General features: G+C 44.6%; 1 protein-coding gene across 5 annotated transcripts; it reads left to right on the top strand.

Moving 5' to 3' along the window:
• Positions 1 to 872: 872 nt before the first annotated feature.
• On the top strand, positions 873 to 21639 carry CCDC191 (coiled-coil domain containing 191). 5 transcript variants are annotated; one of them, XM_065676369.1, is made up of 16 exons: positions 873 to 1142; positions 1940 to 2081; positions 3654 to 3776; positions 4310 to 4488; positions 4816 to 5036; positions 5737 to 5893; positions 7704 to 7894; positions 8149 to 8398; positions 9506 to 9981; positions 10475 to 10569; positions 12134 to 12216; positions 13564 to 13665; positions 14807 to 14950; positions 16128 to 16280; positions 16648 to 16802; positions 18232 to 21639. In XM_065676369.1, exons 1-16 carry the CDS (start codon positions 990 to 992, stop codon positions 18362 to 18364), a joined length of 2757 nt encoding a protein of 918 aa, XP_065532441.1. In that variant the 5' UTR covers positions 873 to 989; the 3' UTR covers positions 18365 to 21639. The 5 variants fall into 5 exon arrangements, with proteins under 5 accessions (XP_065532441.1, XP_065532442.1, XP_065532444.1 ...); XM_065676370.1 differs by lacking the exon at positions 3654 to 3776; XM_065676371.1 differs by lacking the exon at positions 873 to 1142 and having other exon boundaries at positions 2025 to 2081; positions 3627 to 3776.
• The last annotated feature ends 13 nt before the right edge of the window (positions 21640 to 21652 follow it).

Raw genomic sequence — 21652 nt, forward strand, 5'->3', positions numbered from 1 at the left:
TAAGCAACTATTGACAAGGAAATGCGAATGTCTGGGTCTGTTGATAAGGGGGAGAAGCTGATGATTTATGGATGAGGTACTGACTAAACCCTAAAGCCATGCGCGAAGATTAAAAGGTGAAAAGTTTAAGAAGAGGAAGACTCATTTACTTCATCTTGAGACCCCTGCCCATGACCAGAGGGGGCACTGCGCAGGTGCAAAGGACCTTCTAGCTCATGATAATACGAAGCGGGGACAGATACTAAATATGTATAGGCGTATCAGTAATCTAATGCGTATGTATGCCTTAAGGGCATAAATGTAAAGGAAAAACGACCCTGGGTGTGCATACTTTGGAGGAACGATCCTCATGCACCTCAGCACTGAATACCTACTTTACAACTTTAATGAGTTGTGGAGTCAATCCGCGTATCAATGTCGGTGGCACTGTTGCGGAGGGCACCCTGTGTAGGTGATGCCAAGCTCCAGCTTTCTGTCCTGGCACCTTAGGCTTAAAATCACAGCAGCATAAAATCACAGAATCATCTCGGTTGGAAGTGACCTTTAAGCTCATCAAGTCCAACCGTTGCCCAGCACTGCCACAGCCACCACTAACCCATGGCACTGAGGGCTTCGTCTACACGGTGTGTGAACAGCTCAGGGACGCTGACCCCAGCACTGCGCTGAGCAGCCTGTTCAGTTAACAGGTTTTTTAACTTATTCCATCTAAACCTCCCCTGGTGCAGCCTGAGGCCGTTTCCTCTTATCCTATCACTTGTTACTTGAGAGCAGAGACCCACCCCACCTCACTCCAACCTCCTCTCAGGGACTTGTATAGAGCGATAAGGTCCCCCATGAGCCGCCCGCTCCACACAGCTTCACCCGCAGCGCCGTTACCGCCGACCGCGGCGGGAGGTGGTGCGAACGTACTCTGAGCCCCGCCGCTCCCCGTACCCACCGCATCATCAGCGTGCGCCGGCGCACGCACGGCGCCTTTCCGCGGCGTTGCCATGGCGGAGCCGCTGCCGGCGCGGTGCGTGCGGAGACTCGCCGAGAGCAGCGGGCGGCTCACGGCGATGCCCGCCGGGGCTGTGCCGCGCCCGGGGCACCCGGGACATCAGCGGTACCGCTGGCGGCGCCTCACCGCAGCAGCCAGAGCCAAGGTAACGGACGGAACGCGGCAGGGCGCCGTGCGGAGAGCGCTAGGGGACGTCCACCAGTGGCCTGGTGGAGCGAGTCCAGAGCAGGGCCGTGGGCAGCGTGCTGGAGCGCCTCTCCTATGAAGCCAGGCTGAGAGAGTTGGGCTGGAGAAGAGAAGGCTCTGGGGAGACCTTAGGGCAGCTCCAGTGCCTAAAGGGGCTACAGGAGACCTGGACTTTTGGAGAGGGGCTTCTGACAAGGGCACGTAGTGAAAGGACAAGGGGAAATGGCTTTAAACTGGAAGAGGGCAGATTTAGATTAGATACTAGGAATATATGGGGGCCGCCTGTGTTACAGGTGTTATATGTGAAAGCACAGTGACACATCAGGCCCATTCATACCTCAGAGAGATGAATATGGGATGAAAAATCACATTTACACAGCGGCCAGCTGGTTATAACAAAATGCTGATACCGAAGTTCATAGTTGGTGATTGCTGTGGACTAGCTCAGCAAGTCGCTATCCAGCCCCCAGGGGATGGGTCCTTGTGTGCTCTCTGCATTTACTCCAATCACTATGATTGGCACTAATTGCAAAATGAATGCTTATTACTCGGCGTTTTCCAAGTCCAGTTTCTCCAGTCAATTGAACAGTCCGAGAAACGTGTTTCAAAATATATCTATTTCTTATAACAGCCGTGCTGTCTCGTATTACATGCCCACTGATGTTTGCTCTCTCTGGAAAAGAAATACAGATATAGGAAGCTCAAAAATTAATATCTAACAGTCCTTACAAATGTTTTAATTTCTTCAATTTACAGAGAGTGGACCAAACCTCTGCGTATGCTGTCTCTGAAGCTTTTCCCTTTCAAAGGACAAGGTATCCACAGGAGCCTTGTGGTCCTGGGACAAGTTTGGAAACCTTGGAACACCTGCAAGATCACGATGAGGCCTATGAGGAAGGTGTGCTGAAATACTGCTTGCCACAAGCTGCCTATAATGAACTGTACTTGATCCAGCATTGCGGTTCTGGTCTGGACAGGCTCTTGCAAAACTTGAGCCCATAAGAAGCAGTTCATAGTAAGATGTATTTAATGGAGAAAGGCATAAAAGGAATCAATTGCTGGAGTCCAAGGTAGACCTTAATTAGCATATCTAAGAGAAGGATAAACTCTCTGTCTCCTGGAGATGTCAGGTCAAGACTAGGATGAGTGCTGCCCTTGAAAACACATTGTGTGGTCTAATACAATTAGTGGGCTATAGGAAACCAGGTGAAATTACCTCATCTATTTTTAGTAATAGGCCAGCTGTGAAAATGGAGTTGTTCTGTGTAACTTCCACATCTAGGAATAAGTGTGTGGTTTTACTTCAATTCCTATGCAAAATTTTCCTCACTAATTACTTAACTGAATATTGCCTTTCTAATATCTGTAGCCACAAATGCTTACTGAAATTTGAAAAATAAGAAAAAAAGAGAGAAATTGTCTCCCTCCAGTGCTGGAAGTACGTCTGCAGTGTAAAAACCTGACAGGAGGCAGCATTTTAATGACTGAGTTAACCATTATTAGAATACTTAATGGTATTAACTGCACATAGTCCACTTTGCAAAAGAAGGTATCAATAAGAGAATTGTCAGAACTCTTATAGTCCAGTTATGAAGACATTACATTTCCCAGTCAAAAAAAAAACAAACCTTCCCCAAGTGATAAGATGTTTTCTTGTCTTCTTTCTGTTATCAGATAGATATCACTCCCTGGAAGTGTACAAGGCCAGGCTGGACAGGGCTTGGAGCAACCTGGTCTAGTGGAAGGTGTTGCTGCCCATGGCAGGAAGTTGGAACTAGATAATCTTTAAGGTCCCTTCCAATACTAGAAGTCCATAGAGGGACTTTATACTCATTGTTCATTAGGCATTTGAGCTTGCTGAGGAGTACCAAATCCATCATGTGTGCATTCCTGTAGCTGCAGTCTCAATTCTGAGTACAGGTAGTCCCTAATGAAGTTTGCCGCCTGACAGGTTTGTAGTCTAGACTGGTTGTTTCTGTGGTACATGCAAAGGTTAACCTGTACAAATGAAGGAAACATTTGGCCAAATGGTGGTTCTTTTTGTATTTAATATACGGCAACCTTGGCTGTACATGTGGAAAGTATCTAAGTGTCTGCAATTGCAGTGGTAAAGCATGAAAGCTATCCGAGTTATGAATTGCCTCATGTGAATTCCATCTCCTTGATAAAGGCTTTAGTAATTGTAGGAGTGATCTAAATGTCCACAGAGTCTTGTAAGATAAACGAGGTGGAGAAGAGTTCATTTGTGACAGGGACAATGTTTACCACCTTCTCTTTCCTGTTCTTTTGATAGATCAAGATGAGAACAGAACTATTAGCCTTATTCCACTTGCTGTTGCAGATCAACTTTCAGTCATTTCAGATAGCCTTTATGGCATGTGATACAACTATCCCATAGTCAGAGTCTTGCTAGTTTATACTTACCCATATATTTTTTAACAAGTGAAGTCATGAGTCTTCCTCATGATAGCTCAACAGCTGCTCAGTAACTGGATGAAGTCCAAACTGGAACTGATGAGCAATGGAGAAGAGGAAGCTGACTCTGCCCTCCTGGAAAAGCCTTCTGCAGCCCCTCTATATGAGAGGTTTGATGGTGAGAACAAAGCAATTTCTTTCTGAGGATGTGCTGGGGAAGGGAGCCAGGCCTCATGGCTTGTCAGACTGAGATGTACAAGTTGCTTTGGATAGACCAGGTTAGTGGGCTTAGTAGAAACAAGATTAGAGAGCACTTTTCTTCCCTACCTCTTACAGCAGGTAGCTGTAGGGCTGCATAAATGCACCTCATAAATATTCCATGTATCCCTTTGTAAAAGAGAAATTCTATTTCTTTTGTGTATGGGTATGTCAGATTTATACAGCTGCTTGAGGTGGTCAGAAGCAAGGCAGTAAAAACTGGACAAAATGTTGTTCCTGCTCTAGTGTGTTCAATGGAAGACTGATTAAGACTCTCTGGGGATAAATGGAGTGTAGTTAGTGTGTCTGCTTTCATCAGAAATGTGTCTGCTTTCATCAGGCTTTCGCAGTCTGGGAAAGTGATCCCTTTAATTACATTAGGCTTTGTGGTCTGAGACAGAGGGGTTTATTCATTTCAGACTAGCTGTGGATAATCTAAATTCCTCATTTCAGACTTGTGCAGCTATCTAGAATACGAAGTGGAAAGTTCTTCTGTCCAAGAATACCTACAGCACCTTTTGCAGAGTGAAGCTGTGAGCTGTGGGATAATGAAAGGCCTTAGACTTGAAGACATCAAGGAAAACAAAAAACTTACAGATCCACGAATAACGATGGAGCTTAGACACAAGCAGGTGAGCAGGCAAGGCAGCACAGTTCAGAGGAATAAGACAGAGGATTATAGGATTAGAGTAGATACTGATGCTTCTAAAGACTTGCAGGAAAAGCCACCATGGCAGTAATTTCTGAGTTTGCTCACACCAAATAATACTGGTTTAACCTTACTCTTGAATTGAGTTTTTTGCTGGTCTGAGAGCAAAACCAGTCAGTACCAGCTATGGGTAAGGTTACTTGCTTCATGTGAAAGGTGGATTGTGACCCACCCTGTTAGTGTACAGTGAGCCTCAATTTCTTCAGCCTTTTGCATCTGCTTTGACTTTTGTTCATTTCCTCCTTCCCAGGTGAAAGAAAACCGAATAAGGCGTCAGAAGGCATTAGAGCTTCAGAGACAAGAACAGTCGCTGAAGAAATCAGTTCTGTCTGAGGCCAGGCTCCAAGTACAGGCGGAGGACAGAAGGAAGGCCCTGAAGGCCAAGAAGGAGGAGCAGGAAATCCAGAGGGAAATGGTGAAGCTGCGAAGGGAAATGGCTGAGAAGCAGGCCGTGGCAGAAGCATGGAGAACGTAAGAGGGAGAGGGGGGCATGAAAAGAACCACATGAAGAACTCTTATCAGCTTCTTTTGCTAAATATAAGAGGAGTGGTGGTCCCAAAGGAAACATCTGCCATTTCTCTGTCTCTGAACTCTAACAAAACCTTTTAGTCCTTTGTTACCAACATCTGTGGCAGTGATGTTCGTGCAAATATGTGCTAAAGATACTCTTGGCCTCCCCATAGCCATTACAAGTACACTGAATGACAAAGTAGGAGTGTGTTTGCACCACCATGCATTCTCTCTGTCAACTCTGTGGCTGCATCCAGCCTTGTTAGCCTCTAATGCAGCCACAAGAGAATAAAGAGCGTTCTTGGCTGAGGATTCTGCGGATACATAATTTTTGCTTTTGCTGAGCTTGGATTGTCATAGAGATGCAACTTGTAGGGATGCCATTTATTTACTTAGGCAGCCCTGAGATCCTAAATCTCATGCAAGTGCTTTACTGAAGTCTTATTATTTTCTTCTGCCTGCTCTATTTTGGACATGCTCCAGATTGTTTAATTTCTGGGACTCCCTGACAGAGGCTGTTTTCCAAGAAGGCTGAGTTAAATAATCAGCAATTTTCTAATCTGTAGAGATGATTCTCTTAGGATTAGCCAAAAAGAGAGTGAAATCTGTGCTACAGTACTTTTCTCATTGTATTAGATCTGTATGTTTGTTCACTTTCCAGGGAGGGGAAGAGACAAGAAAAGAGTCAGAGGCTGTCAATGCAGAAGATATTTATTAGTGCCTCACCACCCGTTGTCCTGAAGAAGGAAGAGCAAGGAGAGGAGGAACAGAGAAAGGCTCAGGAGCTGCTGCGCAGGATTCAAGCCAATAAGCAGAAAGTGAGCATCACCCTTCTTTATCTGAGACACTGAGCTACCTGCCCTCAGCTGCTTTTTGCAAAACTGAAGTAATAAGTCCTGGTTAGTAGAACTTTTTACTTCTTCCAAGCCTTCCTCCGCATGCCTAGGAAGTAGAAGAGCAGAGCAAAAACTATATTGTAAGAGAAGGGCCAAGAAATCCTGAGCCTCTATCCCCAGTGTTTCTGTGCCTTAGGTGTACTCAGTGGGAGGTGTCTCTTGGAATTGTGAAAAGATGTGACTGTCAGGATTGTTGCCAACATAAAGGCTTCTGCAGTCTAGAAATAGGCAGGTGTACAGATGAGGTGGTGAGGCAAGATTTCCTTTCCTTGAGGAAGAAAGTAAAAAGGGGAAGGGGAAAGTGGAAAAAAAAAAAAGGTCCTGAGAAGCCCTTATTGTGTATATGAAAGATATTTTAAAGATGGTGCAGGGAGGGGAAAGAGAAGTGCTGAAGCCTGGGATGAATTTTGAGCTGAGTCTCAAAGAAGTATGCCAGCACATCCACACTAACAGGTTCCTTAAGGATCCACTCCCGTCAGGTGCAGTAGGGTATTCTGTGCTATTGCAACAGCTCTTTTGAGGCAACCATGCAGACTTTGATAATTCCAATTATTATAATTCCCGATAGGAATATGTGTCTTTTACCCTCATTATTCTGACACTATGGCCAGTTCTGGGTTAAACACCTAGTTATATCAAGAATTTAGGATTAAAGAGTGATCTTTCTGTACTGGAACTAGATATCTTAAGGTCCATTCCAACCCTAACTATTCTATGATTCTGTATGGGCAGCCTCAGGAAAGGGAATAAGTTTCTCTGAGTGTAGGTGTGAATGCCGTCCATCACACAATGTTTTTAATTAATAGAGCTGTCATCACTGTTTATGTCTACTTACCTACATCTAGAATTTTATTAATCATAGAGTCTCCTCCCTGGTTCACTTCATCAGCCCGTCCATTGGCTTTGAGCCTGACTACCGTTTAGCAGTACACAATCTCTCTGCAGCACAATGTAAGCTATGAAGATAAGCCTGAATAAAACCACAACAATTTTGGGGCCGCAAGTGAGAAGACATGGCTTAGCTGAGCTAAGCATAATAGTGACACTGATTATTTGTCTAAAGCAGAAGGAAATAGCTAGTTTTCTCCTTTTGTAAGACTCCATTTGGAGATTTCAGTGAGTGAGAGGAATCCAGTTAAAACAAGCCATTAGGGCCAAAGGGGTACAACCGAGTCCTGTGAGGTGACCCACTCGGGGGATCAAAATGAACAGTGTCTGCAGTGACAGGGCTACAATTATGGAGTAGATTAGATAGCAAATTGCTGTTCTGTATGATGTAAATCACTCCCAGAGGCAGTGAGTCTAGTTACACAACAAGGGAGAGGTTTGGCTTCCTATTGGAATAAGGATGTCATGTCATAAATTCATACTAGGAAGCATCTTGATTTTTTGTCTAAGTGAAAAAGTGGTCCATTGAAATATTCATTAGCTCCACATAACTCTTCTTACCTGTAGCATCTTAGACATTTTCTAGATTTTAAAACATCTTTCCTGTCTCTGGAAATGCTATGTCCCTCACACATTTTATTCCTTTATACTTGGTGGACTAAGTGTGTTTTACTCAAAAGCATAGTGCCCTATGATGTTATCTTTCTAATCCCTTCCTGCTTTTTGTAGAAGACCTGCACATGCTCTGAAAAAGAAAGTCAGATAAGGTGAAGGGTGGAGAGGGTCTGAATCTGTGTGATGGGCTGTGTCTTGCTCATTGGTTTTCTGAAACTCTCTCATGCAGTGCATGCAGCGACATTTCTCCGCTTGGCTGAAAGTCACACTGGAGCACAGAATTAAAATGGGAAAAGCCAAAGCCCTTGCTGACTGGAAATGCCAGCTGAAGGCCCTGCGAGCCTGGAGAAACTATACTTGGGCCCAGAAAGTAGTGCAAGAGGCACAGCAGTTGCAAGTTCGTCTCCAAGATCAAAACAGGTAGTGATCCTACACTATGGAATTCCTGCTACTGCAGCAGCATTTAGGCAGTGCAGTGATCAGGGACTGCCCTCCACCCATCCTTGGAGAAACTTTGTTCAGCTTTGGAAAACCTTCAGAGTTAAGCAGCAAAAAGATTCAGGAAATTATGGGGCTTCATGCTGTGGCCTAGGCTGCTGTGCTTGATGCAATTGTTTCAGACAGGTCTGGGCAGAAGCCTCACTCTATCATAACACAAGTGCTTTCTCATTCAGGAAAAAACAACTGTCTGAGGAATATAACCAGCGACGGCTTTTGCGCTGCTGCTTTCTGGCATGGCGGCACTGGAGCCAAGCAGAGACAGGAAAACTGGAGTTACAGATCAAGAGAGAGGAGACTAAGAAAAAGATGTCACAGCTGCTGGAGGCAGTGTCGCTGGAGAAGGATGGGCTGGATAGGCCACTGGAGGCTAACCAGCCTGAGACAGCAGAAGTAAACCCTCATCAGGATATGGAGAAACACAAGGTAAATCCGTGTATTTTTGTCTACTGTCGTCTCCGTACTCTTTCAAAGTACTTTTGTGCAATCTGAAATAAAGAGTACATTGTCCCAGAGAGAGGCTTCTTTCCCAGAGTGACCTCCAGATCACTTTTGCTGACAGATCAGTTAAAACTAATGCCTGCTTAGTCTTAATAACACTTGACTGCATGACAAGAGATTTGTGTCATGCCAGTGACATGGGGGGAAATGTTGCTGGCTGTTTCACGATAGCACACATCACAAGGAGGTAGAGAGGAGAATCAGAGGTTGCTTCACGAAACTGCCACTTGTCAGGTCTACAAAGGTTGTACCACAGCAGTATCCCAATACCAGCATGAATGCTCACACACATATTACAGGGTCAAGTTTTTCATTTGCTTGTCAGCAAAAGCTGATTTCCTGTGGTGCTTATATCATCCTAGTAGACTTGTATTTTATTTCTGATGCACTGGTAAAATTTGTACTGGAAGGATGGCACTCAACTTGGTGTTTGACCTAGGGATCAGAAAGTAGGTGTTGCATCTGATGCCTCTATATCAGAAAAGGTGCAGCCTCATTCCCCACTGTACACCAGATTCATGGTAATATTTCTCAAAACTGGAGAAGCAGCATGAGGAAGCAACACCCTGTAGACTTCTCTTCCATTTGAAAAGGGGCCATCCAGTAGATCACCCATGTAGATCACTTCAACAACTGCTTTTTTCCTTTGTTCTTCATTTGAGCACTGAACAGGGACAGCACAGTCAAAAAAGGAGTGTGCTAATCCCTGAGATATGAGCTGACCCTTGAGAAATAAGGTTGTTTTGAGCTGTGCTCCTTAACAAAATAGGATATATTCCTGCCAGAGCTCTTGTCTGATCAGGATTTCTTCCTCCCAGTGAAATAGCACACAGCTCCTTAACAGCTCTTTCCCACAGCCTCCTATTTTATGCACAGTGGGGCCCCTCTGCCCTGGCTAGGAACTAGATAAAGATTGTTTAGCGGAGATTACCCCATTTCTCAGGCATCTCACTAGATTTGTGTAAAGAAACAGTATATAGGGAAGGGAGAAGAATGTTTGCTTTTAATCAATGCCAATTTTTTTTTCCTTAGCCAACTGAAACTTGCCTCATAGAGAAAAAACCTGACCAGACCAGAGACCACTCTTGTTGGGATGCTGCTCACACATCTCATTCATACAGAAAACCCATGTTTACCTGGGAGATTACCATAAAACATGCAGCTCCAAGTGCTCAGGACCAGGCTGTATATAAGGATCAGATAGCCACACTCCTCCAACAGTTACAGACAGCTGGTCTAAGGACAGCTTCTGCTTATGGCAGCCGTTTTGAGCACCGTCATGCTTTCCAGCAACGTCTGATTGAGGAACAGAGGCAGCAGCTTCAGAGACAGCAAAAGCTGATCCTTGAACTGCAGGAAAATCAGAGGCTGAGCAGAATAGAAGAAAAGGCAGCGCAAGCCACAGCTGTAACCCCCCTCCAACAGCATGACAACTCTGCTTCACAAACCAGGGAGGAAAAACCTGAGAGGGAAAACCAACCCACATGCAAGAATACAACCTATTTGAGGTATATGCTCCTGGTAAAGCAGGTTCAATTAGTCAGCATGTCTCATTCCTGCCCAAGTTGAGCCAGAATTTGCCAGGCATACTTCAGTCATGCTACCACTATCATATGACTTCACCTCAAGGGTAGAATCAGGCCAGCTGCAATTCTCTACCTTTCTTCTTTGCAGTGGCTTGACACTGTGTGATCTATACAGGATCCACTTAGAAACAGCGACACTAGAGTGTCGCGCATAGTGGCAGCAGGGATTTATTTATTTAGGAAAATAGAGTGTCATCCTCAGTATTTCAGAACATACAGCAACCCTGGGTGTTCTGCTCCTTTTTAATCGCTAGTCCCATTTCAAGCAGAAGAAGGGTGTACCAGGGATTCAGAATGAAAACGCAGCACATTGGAGAATAAAAACTTCAAAGCTATTTCTCAGCCACAGGTGGTGGGCACGAGACAGCATTTGACCACATTTACTGATGAATTTCTTTACTCTTTCCTTTCATAGTCCACCTGTTTCTCATGGGCCAGAAAACACAAGGGCAGTGATGCAAGGCAGAAGGCCCTCCAGCCAGGTGACCTCAACTCATCCCATACTGAAAGGTACTGTTCTAGATAGTGAAGACCATTCGAGACCACTTTTCTCAACAGCTTGTCTGGAAACCTCTCTTTCTTTGCCTCAGCCTTGCTGGTTGATGACAGTGTGCAAGTAAAACTCAACACTCATTCTCAGCCTGGCAAGCACTGTGGAAGAGTGAGCTGTTTTCATCTATAAAACCTGAGCCACTGCAACCCCTTCAAGTCCCTGCTTAGTACACTGTGTTGGCATTTACTCCTAACACTTGTGATTGTTTCTGGTGCAACAAGAATCAGAGAAGCTCTTCAGGGGTTTTTGCTGTCAGTCTTACTCACTTCATTGCACATCCAAGTAAGACTTAAACTGATCAGTCATTTTAATCTGCCTTTGACAGTGTTACTGAGATTTCAAGGAGAATTAAGTGCGTATGGAAAGTTTTGTGAGACTGCAGTAGCTAGGCTGGGGAAGGAGCTCTGGATCCTTCTGTAGGTATCTCCCCTTCTCTGGCCACACTGGGACAGCATATACACATTAAACGTGCAGCACAGCCTTTTCATGCAGTAAATTAAGATCAGGTTCTGTTATGTCCCTAGGTCATGTTCTTCCATATCATCTTGGGGCTAGTCACAGTCTGCATGAAAATTTGTCTGGAATATGATCATTGTGATGTTTTAACAGTTTGGGGATTGCCAGAGCTTTTTGGCCATGATAGCTGGGAATTAATGGTTGACTTTCTCTGACTATGCTCAGCTCCAGTGCTACCTAGCCCAAGCCATCACTCTTTCTGATTTGCCTGAACTCTGTGCACCTGACAGCCAGTAAGCATATTTTCAGAGCATTCAAATGCTTTTGTTTGAAGATCCTCCAAAAAAATCAATGAATAATTTATTACTAGATGATTTTCCCATGGTGGATAATCTTGGGACAGCTGAGAGAGAAAAGAATGAGGAATTGTCAGAACACTTAAATGCTTCCCAGTTATTGATTGCTCAAGCCTGTGCTTAGTTTGTTACTTCCAAAGATGTAAGCACAGGTTCTCAACTCCACTGCATGTTCTGTGTGGTCATGTCAGCACCTACACCTTTGCTGACAGCCAGCAAGATTACCTCATTGCAGTTTATCTCTGAAAAGAAGCATTAAGCAGTAGTTTCTCACTAGTGGGACCATGTACCTGTGTGTCACTGTGGCAGGGATGCTTTCCATCGTGAAGCTGCTCTTTAAATAGGCAACTGGAGCTCATAGCAGTTGCCACTAAATCAGGTATCCTGAGCCTCAGCACTTGATCAGGGCAGGCAGAGTAAAACCTCTGAACACACCTTCTTTCATAACAGCCTTGTGGCTGTGACTGTCAACCAAGGAGGGTGGAATGAATCCAATTGGGGTAGTCCTCGTTCATCTCATAGATATTTATGGGTTCCTTGTTCATGACTCTGCTGGCCATAAGACGCAGCAGAAAGCAAGTCCCTTTAGTCTGGCATTGTCAGGTCAGCGGGGCCTGGCAGTAGAGTGAAGTGGTCCCCCTTGTTCACCAAACTTCTGCTATTATCTGATAGTCATTTACACTAAGCCTTATGTCCTCTGTTTCTGTAGCCATGGAGGAGAGGGCGATTCAGCGGGCAGAACGGAAGCGGAAACTAGAAGAAGCCAAACAACAGAGAAAAGAGGAAAAATTGGTAAGGGAGTTGGAAAGTGGAACCAAGTTTCTTTTACATTGCTCTGGTTGCAAGAAATGCTGCTTTAACCCCAGAGTCAGGAGCCAAGAGAAGGCCCTTTATACAAACTAGGAGTCTTATAGCTGGTGAGAAAGCAAATCTCTGGCACGCATCTGAAGTAGTAGTTACAGCTTCATTTGTGTATGGTGAAAGTACTAGCTCTGCCATATCACAGGCAGACACTTCATGTTGATGCAGTTGCTGTGCTAGAAGCAATCTCCCTTACCACTCCCCAGCACTTCTTTCACACCTACCCTGTGACCATAACTTGTCTTTGCCAAGGATGGGAAGGGTGGAATTGCATGCAGAGATCTACCTGATTGAACCTGGCAATGGTGGGTTTTCCATCCCCTGCATTTCCTGTCTAGTCATACGCAGCTTGAGGATGTGCAGTCTCACCAAGTAAAAATCCTGCATCTTCCTAGCAAATCTCTGCTGAAGAGAGAAGATACTGACAATGTTTGCATAGTTAATATGCAATTTCTGTGATACGTATCCAGTGGAGGAGCCTTCTTAGCTTCAGAGCATTAAGCTGTTACTGAAGACATTGATAGTAAGTTGTATTAGGATCAGAAACCTCAGAACTGGGGTCCTAAAACAACCAGCATTTCTTCCTTCTCAAAGTAAGATAGATGAAACGAGCCCTAGCAAACACTAACCATGGAGCTGACAGACTCCATCAGGTTTCCTCAGCTGCAGTTGCCACAGTCATAGAGATCAGAAAGCAGAGTCATAGTAATCATGCATTACAGTTGGTGAGGGTTTTAGGCCTTTGATGCATACATCAAGAGCAAAACCTTTGTGAAATGAAGGCAAAGTGTGGTTTGCAAGGGGAGTAGATAAACATTCAGAGAAGGATATTGTGACAAGTATGACTGGTACTGAAGCAAAACAACTTCTTTGATCTTCAGTGTTTTGGGGAAAGAAATTTTTGGGTACTTGTAATGCTGCTTTGTACATAGAAGTAAAACTTCAGAGCAGAGCCCAGGAATCCAGAACTGACCAGCAATCAGGCTATCAGTAACTTGGTGTGCATTTTAATTTTTTTAGGGTAAGAGTGGGCAAATATTATAGCTTAGGGCACAAAAAGGCATATATATGGGTAGTAGAAAGAACAGTCCCTCCTTCCTCTCCCTCCCGCAGTTCATTGTCCAGCACAGATCATGTCTAGTATCTGACAAAGTCTGCTTCCTTCTGAAGTTTCAGGTGCTGGTCAATACCAAAGGAATACTGGGAAAGCTTAGAGGTCTGTGTTCTCTGAAAAGGTCACATGCACCAAATTACATTTTACCTTCCTTCCATTTCAAGGCCCAGCTGAAAGCTGAAGAGGAAGCACGACAGAGGAAAGAGGCTGAGGAAAAGGAAGCTCAGCAAGAAAAACGACGGGAGGAGAGAAGGCAGCAGAAACTGGTGAGCAAACACCTTACCTGTTTCCCCCTTTTTTTAGCAGGGTGAGGGAAGAAGAGCCATTACCCACTGGCACTCAGTCAGCAGCCAGAGTAATGTGAACTGAAAATCTTCATTAGTAGAGCAGAGTTCCACAGCACGCTATATAGACTTACCATGTTCCTTCTTTTTGGCAATACTGGGGAAAGGGCTGTGGTCCAGACACACAGTGAAGTATTTACTCTGCCTGTCTTATCATCAGGACTAGGGGTCCCAGCTAGTGGATGTTCACTGCTGAGATACAGCCACATAAGCTCGCAGAGTGACAGCATGTTCAGCCTGCTTTCAGACTGCTCCTTCCATTTGTATCACCTGCCAGCATACACAATGATACCAGTTGCATTCAAAAGTAAACAAGCTTGACAGTTACATCAAGGGCAACTTTCCACCTGAAGAATAGAAGTATCCTCCCCTTGGAAGTAGCCTAGGAATAGCCCCACTTACATTATTGTTACTTGGAAATGAGATGTCTTAATAACCCAAATAACACATTTGAGATCCTACAGGAATTCAACCTACAACTACTGTTCTACTTGGATTGAGTGCTTTGGGATGTTTGACTTGCATCCCTGAATCTCAGTTAAAAGTAATATTGTACAGTTATAAAATACCCATATCCCTCCCTGATTATTTAGGCTAGATTAATCCATGCATCAACTCAGAACCAGTTTTGAACATGTTTTCAATCTAGTTTTATAAACATAGAAAGCTGCCCTCCTTGAGATCACCAAACACCCCTACCCACATTGATGAAGGCCTATCTAAAGGAGGTTGCTGCTATATAAGCACTGCTGGCAGCCATGGATTATATGTCTGCTGCAGTAACACCAAATTGCAGTGCTGAGGAAAGGCCAGTTGCTTATAAATGGCCCAGGGAAATGGCCAGAAATACTATCATCTTCCATGAGAACTTAAGATAATTTGCTATGCGTTCTACCACAAGTTCTAGTACACGGGGTCATGTCTGGTCTGCACTGCTAAAAGCAATGCGGATCCCTATTTCCTGTCAGATCAGGACCTCCAGCTCCAATATGACAATCTGTTCTCATTGGTTAAAATCCTCTTTATCCAGAGTGAATTAAAACTACCACTCATTGTATTGCAGAAAGAGCTGGAGAAGCAGAGGAGGCTGGAGAGAGAGCAGCAGCTCCAGAAAAAGGCAAGAGATCACTATAAAAAGGTCCTGCTCAGAAGGCTGGGAATGGTGCCATGGAAAAGGCTTAGGGAGCAAGCCAAGGAAAACCTGGTGGTAAGTGCTGAGGATAAGGATAAAGGAAAGAACTGGTGCCCTAGGAGGAAGGAAAAAAGAATGGATGCAGCAGAAACATTCATAGGCTCTTAGGACAGGTAGAGATGAAAAAAGCAAAAGTTCTCCCTGCATACCGTGCCCTACATTATTTCTTTAAATCAGTTCTTTAAATCTGACAATAACCATGACAAGTTGTCAGAAACCCAAAAGGGTGGCATCCTTGTTTATAGCTGATCAAACAGGAACCAAAAGGACAAAGGAACAAATTTCAGCCTAATGAGAAGCCCTCTTTTGTTAGCCTCCACGTGTCTGATGGACTAACTGCTACGTGGTTTGATGCCAGTAACTCAGTGGGAGTTAGTGTAGTATGATACAGCGAAAAAAGTAACTTGAAGTTATAGGACACAAGCCTGTCAGTTCTCTTGCTCCACAGCAAAGCTAATCAGTAATATACCACCAAGCCACTATAGTTACAGTAGTTAACCCCAGCCCATCTCTAGGGTTTTCCCCATCTTTGGAGTTGCTGCTGGTGCAGTGTTGGCCACTGATAGAGGTAGGACCACCAGAGGTGATAATCCAGGCTGTTCTAGCCTGGCCATATCTTCAGTGCAGAATAGCAAGTGGTGGCTTCTGAGACCTTGACACATCAGTATTGCTAATGAAACCTTTCCATACATGACTGTATGGGCACGCTTAATCAAGACTGGACTAATAACAGTGAACCATATCCTGAAGATTCAGCCTTAGGGCTATGTTGGCAAGCTTCCACTGGAACTGCAGCTACTACTTACAGCACTCAACCAAATGCACGTAGGCCTCCTGCTGGGAAGTAGAGGGATAGCATCTGTTCCCTAAATCTATCCTGCTTGTCTGCATTATGGATGGGGCTGGACTAAATTGTTACAGGCCATGCCTCTGCTCCACTCACAGTAGGTTAAACTGAGCATCTAATTCGAAAAGCTGTTCTCTGGAAGTGACACAGCAGTGGCCTGATACAGAGGCTGGTTTTACTCCTTATGCTGACCCCTCTTTGTAGGAACCTATGCTGTAAATTATTCCAGCTGTCAGACATCTGCATTTTGGGAGTCCCAAAAAGCTGAGGTGATTTTTCTGAGTGTACCCAGTTTTCTTTAGCTTTATGTAGTCACTAGCTGCCATCTCTGCTGTCTTTATTCAGGTGGCACAAAGGCACCACTGCTTGGGCCTACAGAGGAAATGCCTGATGGCTTGGCTTCAGGACACCCAGAGGAGCCTCCTGGAGAAGGTGTCTCGGGCTGAGGACTTCTATTCCCATATATTGCTGAGATGGGGTTTCAGGAACTGGCTAAAGGTTTGCCTGCACCACAGTGGAGAAATGATACTAAGCAAGCTGGCTCTTGCCAGCCTTTCCTACACCACAGTGACACTTCACATACATGCAGCCCAGCATTTGCTTTCCCCATTCCAGAAACCTGATTCCCTTCTTCAGAGACCTTCTTTCAGCTCTTCACTCTCCATCGTTCTTCTCCACCCAGGACACTTTCCTATGCACTGCTTATCTACCTTTGCACTGTCTCACCGTGCTCTCCGCTGACTTTCCTCCACTCCTGTTGCCATCACTTTTCACTGCCACAGTCTCACCACTGCTGTTTCTGCTATTGGGCTGGGGTTGGGAGAAAGAAACCATTCTCACCTCTTTTTCTGTCCTTGTTCCCTAGTACAAGGATTATCTCTCCACACTGGAGGAGAGACTGAGTACCCTCCATGCAGCCTCCCTTATGAGGAGGTACTTCTGTGCATGGTTTGATCTGTTCATGGAAGAAAAAAGTATCTTATGGGAGAAGATGAAGATTGCTACTGAACATAGTAACAAGTAAGCGCACTCCCTTGCCAGCAGTTCTTTTTAATATACCATATGGGTTATTTTAGAGATTGCTCTTGACAGGTCTATTGTGTGCTCCCCAAAACCACGTGAAATAGGTTCGTTCCTGGCACTGTTTTGTTTCTATGATATGCACACACAACATGAACAGAGGTTTATAATAAGAATTTTCGATACAGTCTGGAAAAAGAAATCTAGTGGTATGCTTCATAGGACTTTTAAATCTGCTGAAAGAGAATACAGTGAAAGTGGATAAGTAACTGAACCTTTCTAAGCTGATTAGGAGATCTCGCCCTGCAGCTTCTGCTAAAAGCTGCCTTAAGAAAATCTTCAGGTACAATAATAGCAAGCCAAGTGATTGTGCACGAATTACACTCTATTGTTTTGTCCACAACAGATTATTTAGTTCACAAATCCAAAGCTGATGAAATAGAAAGCCTGCTTAAGGAATCTTTCAATTTATGCCATTGTCAGCCTGAGTTGGCAGTGAGAACTACAGCAGGCAATTCTATTGACCATGACTGGAGATGGTGCACCCAGTTCACTCACTGTCCCCATAGCTGTGTATTTTAGCAGAAAACATGCACGTTCACATACCTCACCATGAAAGCATGTCAGCTGCCTGCAGTCACAAGTAGACTGTATCTGCATATCCCAAACAGGATCTACAGCACCTTGGAGGAAGAATTAAATTAAATTAAATTCACCTCTTCTGTGGCAGAGCAAACCTGTTTAGCTTGCTGTGGCAGATCGGAACAGTGCACAATTTAACCCAACAAGCCAACAAACTGGAGCATCCAGGAGAAATTCAGACCCAGGAAAGAATGGGTTCATTCTACATGTGACCTCATATCAGGAGCATAACCACACATCATTCTCATTACCTTTTCCCCCACTGACTGGTAAAAGTCGGTTCAGACCTTGCCATAGCAAACTATTCTTTAGACAGGACTGTTGCTCATTTGGGAACCCGGGGCACAAGGCACCTTTGGAGGGGTGATTAAGATCAGGTAAGAATTGAAACCCAGCTGCCTGCACTCCCAAGGGGTTGGTCTGGACAAAACAAGCCTGCATTTTTTCTGAAGAAACTGTTTTTCAGAGACCCTTTTATTCTTCGATAAATATCTTTCATCTTCAGAAAGCTAAGCAAATTCTAGCTAATGAATCCTGTTAGAGGGAGAAGCAGAATTCTTGGGGGAGAGGAGTAGAGAAGGTAATGTGTTATTTTTCCCTGCCATGTTTGACATATTAATGGAGTGGTGTGTGTGTAGATGTTTAATATGTCACAGACCTGACTAGCAGCAGAAAAGGCAAATCCCACTGTTCCCCTCTTAAATAGAAGTATTCTTTTGATTACCTGTTCTGTTAGGAGCCCATCTACATGTTGTCACTTTGTTCTTTGTGTCACCATTTCTTTAAGGAAAGTCATGATGAATGCATTCAAGACATGGAGGCAGTACCCATTGCTGATGAAAGAGGAAAGAGAGAGAGAGGAAAGGAGGAACCAGCTACGCAGGAGAGTAGCCGAAATTCTCCCTGACTTCCAAACATGACAGAAGAGACTCAAAGGAGACAAAAAGACTGATTCTGTCCACTGCTCTCTTCCCACTGACTGAAACAAATCCAAAGGGAAGCTCTTTCCAGGGCTGTTGTGGTTTAACCCCAGCTGGTAACTCAGCACCACACAGTCACTCACTTTCCCCCCACCTTTTTCCTCCCCTCACTGGGGGTTGGGGGGGAGGGAAGTGTAAATAATGTAAACCGCTCTGCCTAAGAACAGTTTAATAACTGAAATAAAGTAAAAAATAGTGGTAATAGAAATAATACCAGCAGTAATAATAAGAGGAAACAACAGGAGAAGAAATGAAAGCTCAGAAAGCACAAGTGATGCACGATACAGCTGCTCACCACCCGCTGAACAATACCCAGACCAACTGCAGCAGCGATCGGTCCCTTCCGGGTCACTCCCACCAGTTTCTATACTGGGCATGATGTGCTGTGGTATGGAATGGTTTGGGTCAGGTTTCCTGGCTCTGCTTCCTCGTGGCTTGTGCCCCTCCTCACTGGCAGAGCATGAGACTGAAAAGTAATCAGGGAAAGTGCTACTGAGCAACAACTAAAACATTGGTGTGTTATCAGCATTGTTCTCAGACTAAAGCCAAAACACAGCACTGCACCAGCTGCAGGGAAGGAACTTAAACTAAGCATATATGGAAACTTACCTGGGAGTTTTCACTGTGTGCTTCAGGGGGTTATTCCCCACAATGTCTTTCTGCTGTGAGGTCTCTGTAGGGGTGTCTTGGCTAATGGCAGTGAGGCCTAGGTAACCAAAGCCTAGCACAGGGCTTTTTTCAGGCCAAGACCATTTCCACATGCAGAGCTGTGGCACTGATATGAATCCTCCATCACAAGAAGCACACAACTGAACACCTATTTTTCCTTAAGCAGTAACCTGGTGCTTTTCTGTTGCCAGTGCTTGATGAGAGAACAAACAGACCTGTCGGACTATCAGCTGACCCCTGAGCACTACTGCAAACTTGGCCACCCAGAGGACAGTTCCTAGCTAACTGTGCCAGGAGGATTTGGATGCATTGAGGGCTGAGATGAGCTATCTATGCACATCATCTTTGCTAATGATCCAGATCACAGCATGGCATATGGGTGATCTAAAACCTTGATTCTTTTTCAAGGGACTGCCTATTTTGCAGCACTGGCCAGCTCACACGCACAGGGCTCTGGTTTTTGCGGCAAGCATGGATTCCAAGTTCGTGAGCCTTGTCATTTAAGGCGGGTGTAGATCGTGCCGGAGTCCTCGTCACAGCTGTGGCAAGGCCTATGTTGTATTTAATAGTGTTTTTACACGGCGCTACTCATGCAATGGATTGGTGCCAGACGGGGCCGGTGCTTGCTCGTGCTGTTATTCTTTGGGGAATGTCAGCATATTAAGATGCTCATTTCATTGTTTTTTATTTTGGGTATTCCGTGCTGACCAGAGGGATCTGGATGGAGCACCTCTCCTAGAAGAAAAGGCTGAGTTGGGGTTGTTCAGCCTGGACATGACTCCAGGGAGACCTTATTGTGGCCTTTCAGTTCTTAAAATGGACCTGTAGGAAAGATGGTGCTGAACTTTTTAGCAGGGCTTGTTGTGACAGGAAGAGAGGGGATGGTTTTAAATTAAAAAAGGGGAGATTCAAGCTGGATGTGAGGAAAAAATTCTTTATGGTGAGGGTGGTGAGACACTGGCACAGGTTGTCAGGGAGGACGCCCCATCTCTGGAGGCAATCCAGGCCAGGCCAGGATGTGATGTTGGGCAACCTGATCTAGTTGAAGATGTCCCTGCTCATTGCAGGGGGGTTGGACTAGATGGGTTGGAAGGGACCTTCGAAGCTCAAACTACTCTGTGACTCTATAATTATTACTGTCAGCTCTACCAGTGGAAGCATGTGTATTGTGCAGAAACATGACCTTGGGAAGAAGTGTGTGTGCTGTCTGTGCCCATTGGGTATTTCCTCCTCACCTGGGTGAAACTGCGGGCAGCCATTGAAGAGCCACCACCACCACACAGAAGAGCGCTGGTACACCCTCAGCTCCTCTTTGTCACCCCTGGATGGCAACTACCTTGGCTGGGTATTGCAACTGTGGGAGTGGGGCCGAGTGATAGATCCTGCTTCGAGAGCTTTTAAAGCCTTCAAGTGTTTTAGTCATCAGTATGATAAAGCATTGTGATAGCTAACAAAATATCATGTAAAGAGTCAGGATATTTCTGAGTATTTAAAAAGAACTGGAATATGACTGGCTGATGGACCTGGTGTTGTTCAGCCTGGAGAAGAGAAGGCTCCAGGAGAACCTTAGGGGAGCCTTCCAGTGCCTAAAGGGGGCCTAGAAATTTGGAGAGGGACTTTTTACAAGGGCACGTAGCGATAGGACAAGAGGGAATGGCTTTAAATTGAAACGGGATAGATTTAGATTAGATAATGGGAAGAAATTCTTTACTATGAGGGTGCTGAGCCCTCAAAAAGCTGTGGCTGCCCCATCCCTGGCAGTGTTCAAGGCCGGGTTGGACAGAGCCTTGGGTTACATGGTCTAGTGTGAGGCATCTGTGCACATGACAGGGGGTTAGAACTAGGTGATCTTAAGGTCCTTTCCAACTCATACCATTCTATAATTCTATGATTCTATGGTGTGCTTTGCCTCTGTGCCCTGTACTCTCTAATGGAGGTTTAGTTACTGCCTAATCAAGTCTATTTAGAAAGAGATTACCAATTTACAGGAATTAACAAGTCTCACTGTAGAATACATAATAGCCTTACACTTATTCTAACCATTCAGGGTTTTTCCCTTTGTATTCTTTAGACATCTTTTTTTCCATAGTTAAACACACTGCATTGCAAAATCCGGGTGTGATTCATGGCCGGGGTTAAGGTCCTTTCCAACCCTGACCATTCTATGATTTTAGGATTCCATGATTTCATCGTTCGTGAAAGGGAACAGCACTCTTAAGCTAGTGGTTAGAGAAAAATTTTTCTGGAGAAGTGGCTTTATTCGTGAGAGAAATGAGAGTTGTTATGAGAGTGGGATTTCCCAAGATTATGAAACCCTCAGGGGTAGGGAAAAGATTAGAAGGGGAAATGCATGTAACCACAGATCCGGATATCACAGCTTGTGTTAAGAATTCGATCTTAATCTTGAAAACCATGCTGTACTGGTTTTAGCTGTTAATTTATCAGAAACTTTGGGGGATAAACTTGTAAAAGTGCCATTCTGTTACCTACAAATCATAGTAATCTTGTACTGTAATAAAATTAAGGTTCTATATTTTTTTAATTTATTTTTATTTAGTT

The sequence above is a fragment of the Lathamus discolor genome, chromosome 4, assembly GCF_037157495.1.
Source record: "Lathamus discolor isolate bLatDis1 chromosome 4, bLatDis1.hap1, whole genome shotgun sequence".
NCBI classification, from domain to species: domain Eukaryota; kingdom Metazoa; phylum Chordata; class Aves; order Psittaciformes; family Psittacidae; genus Lathamus; species Lathamus discolor.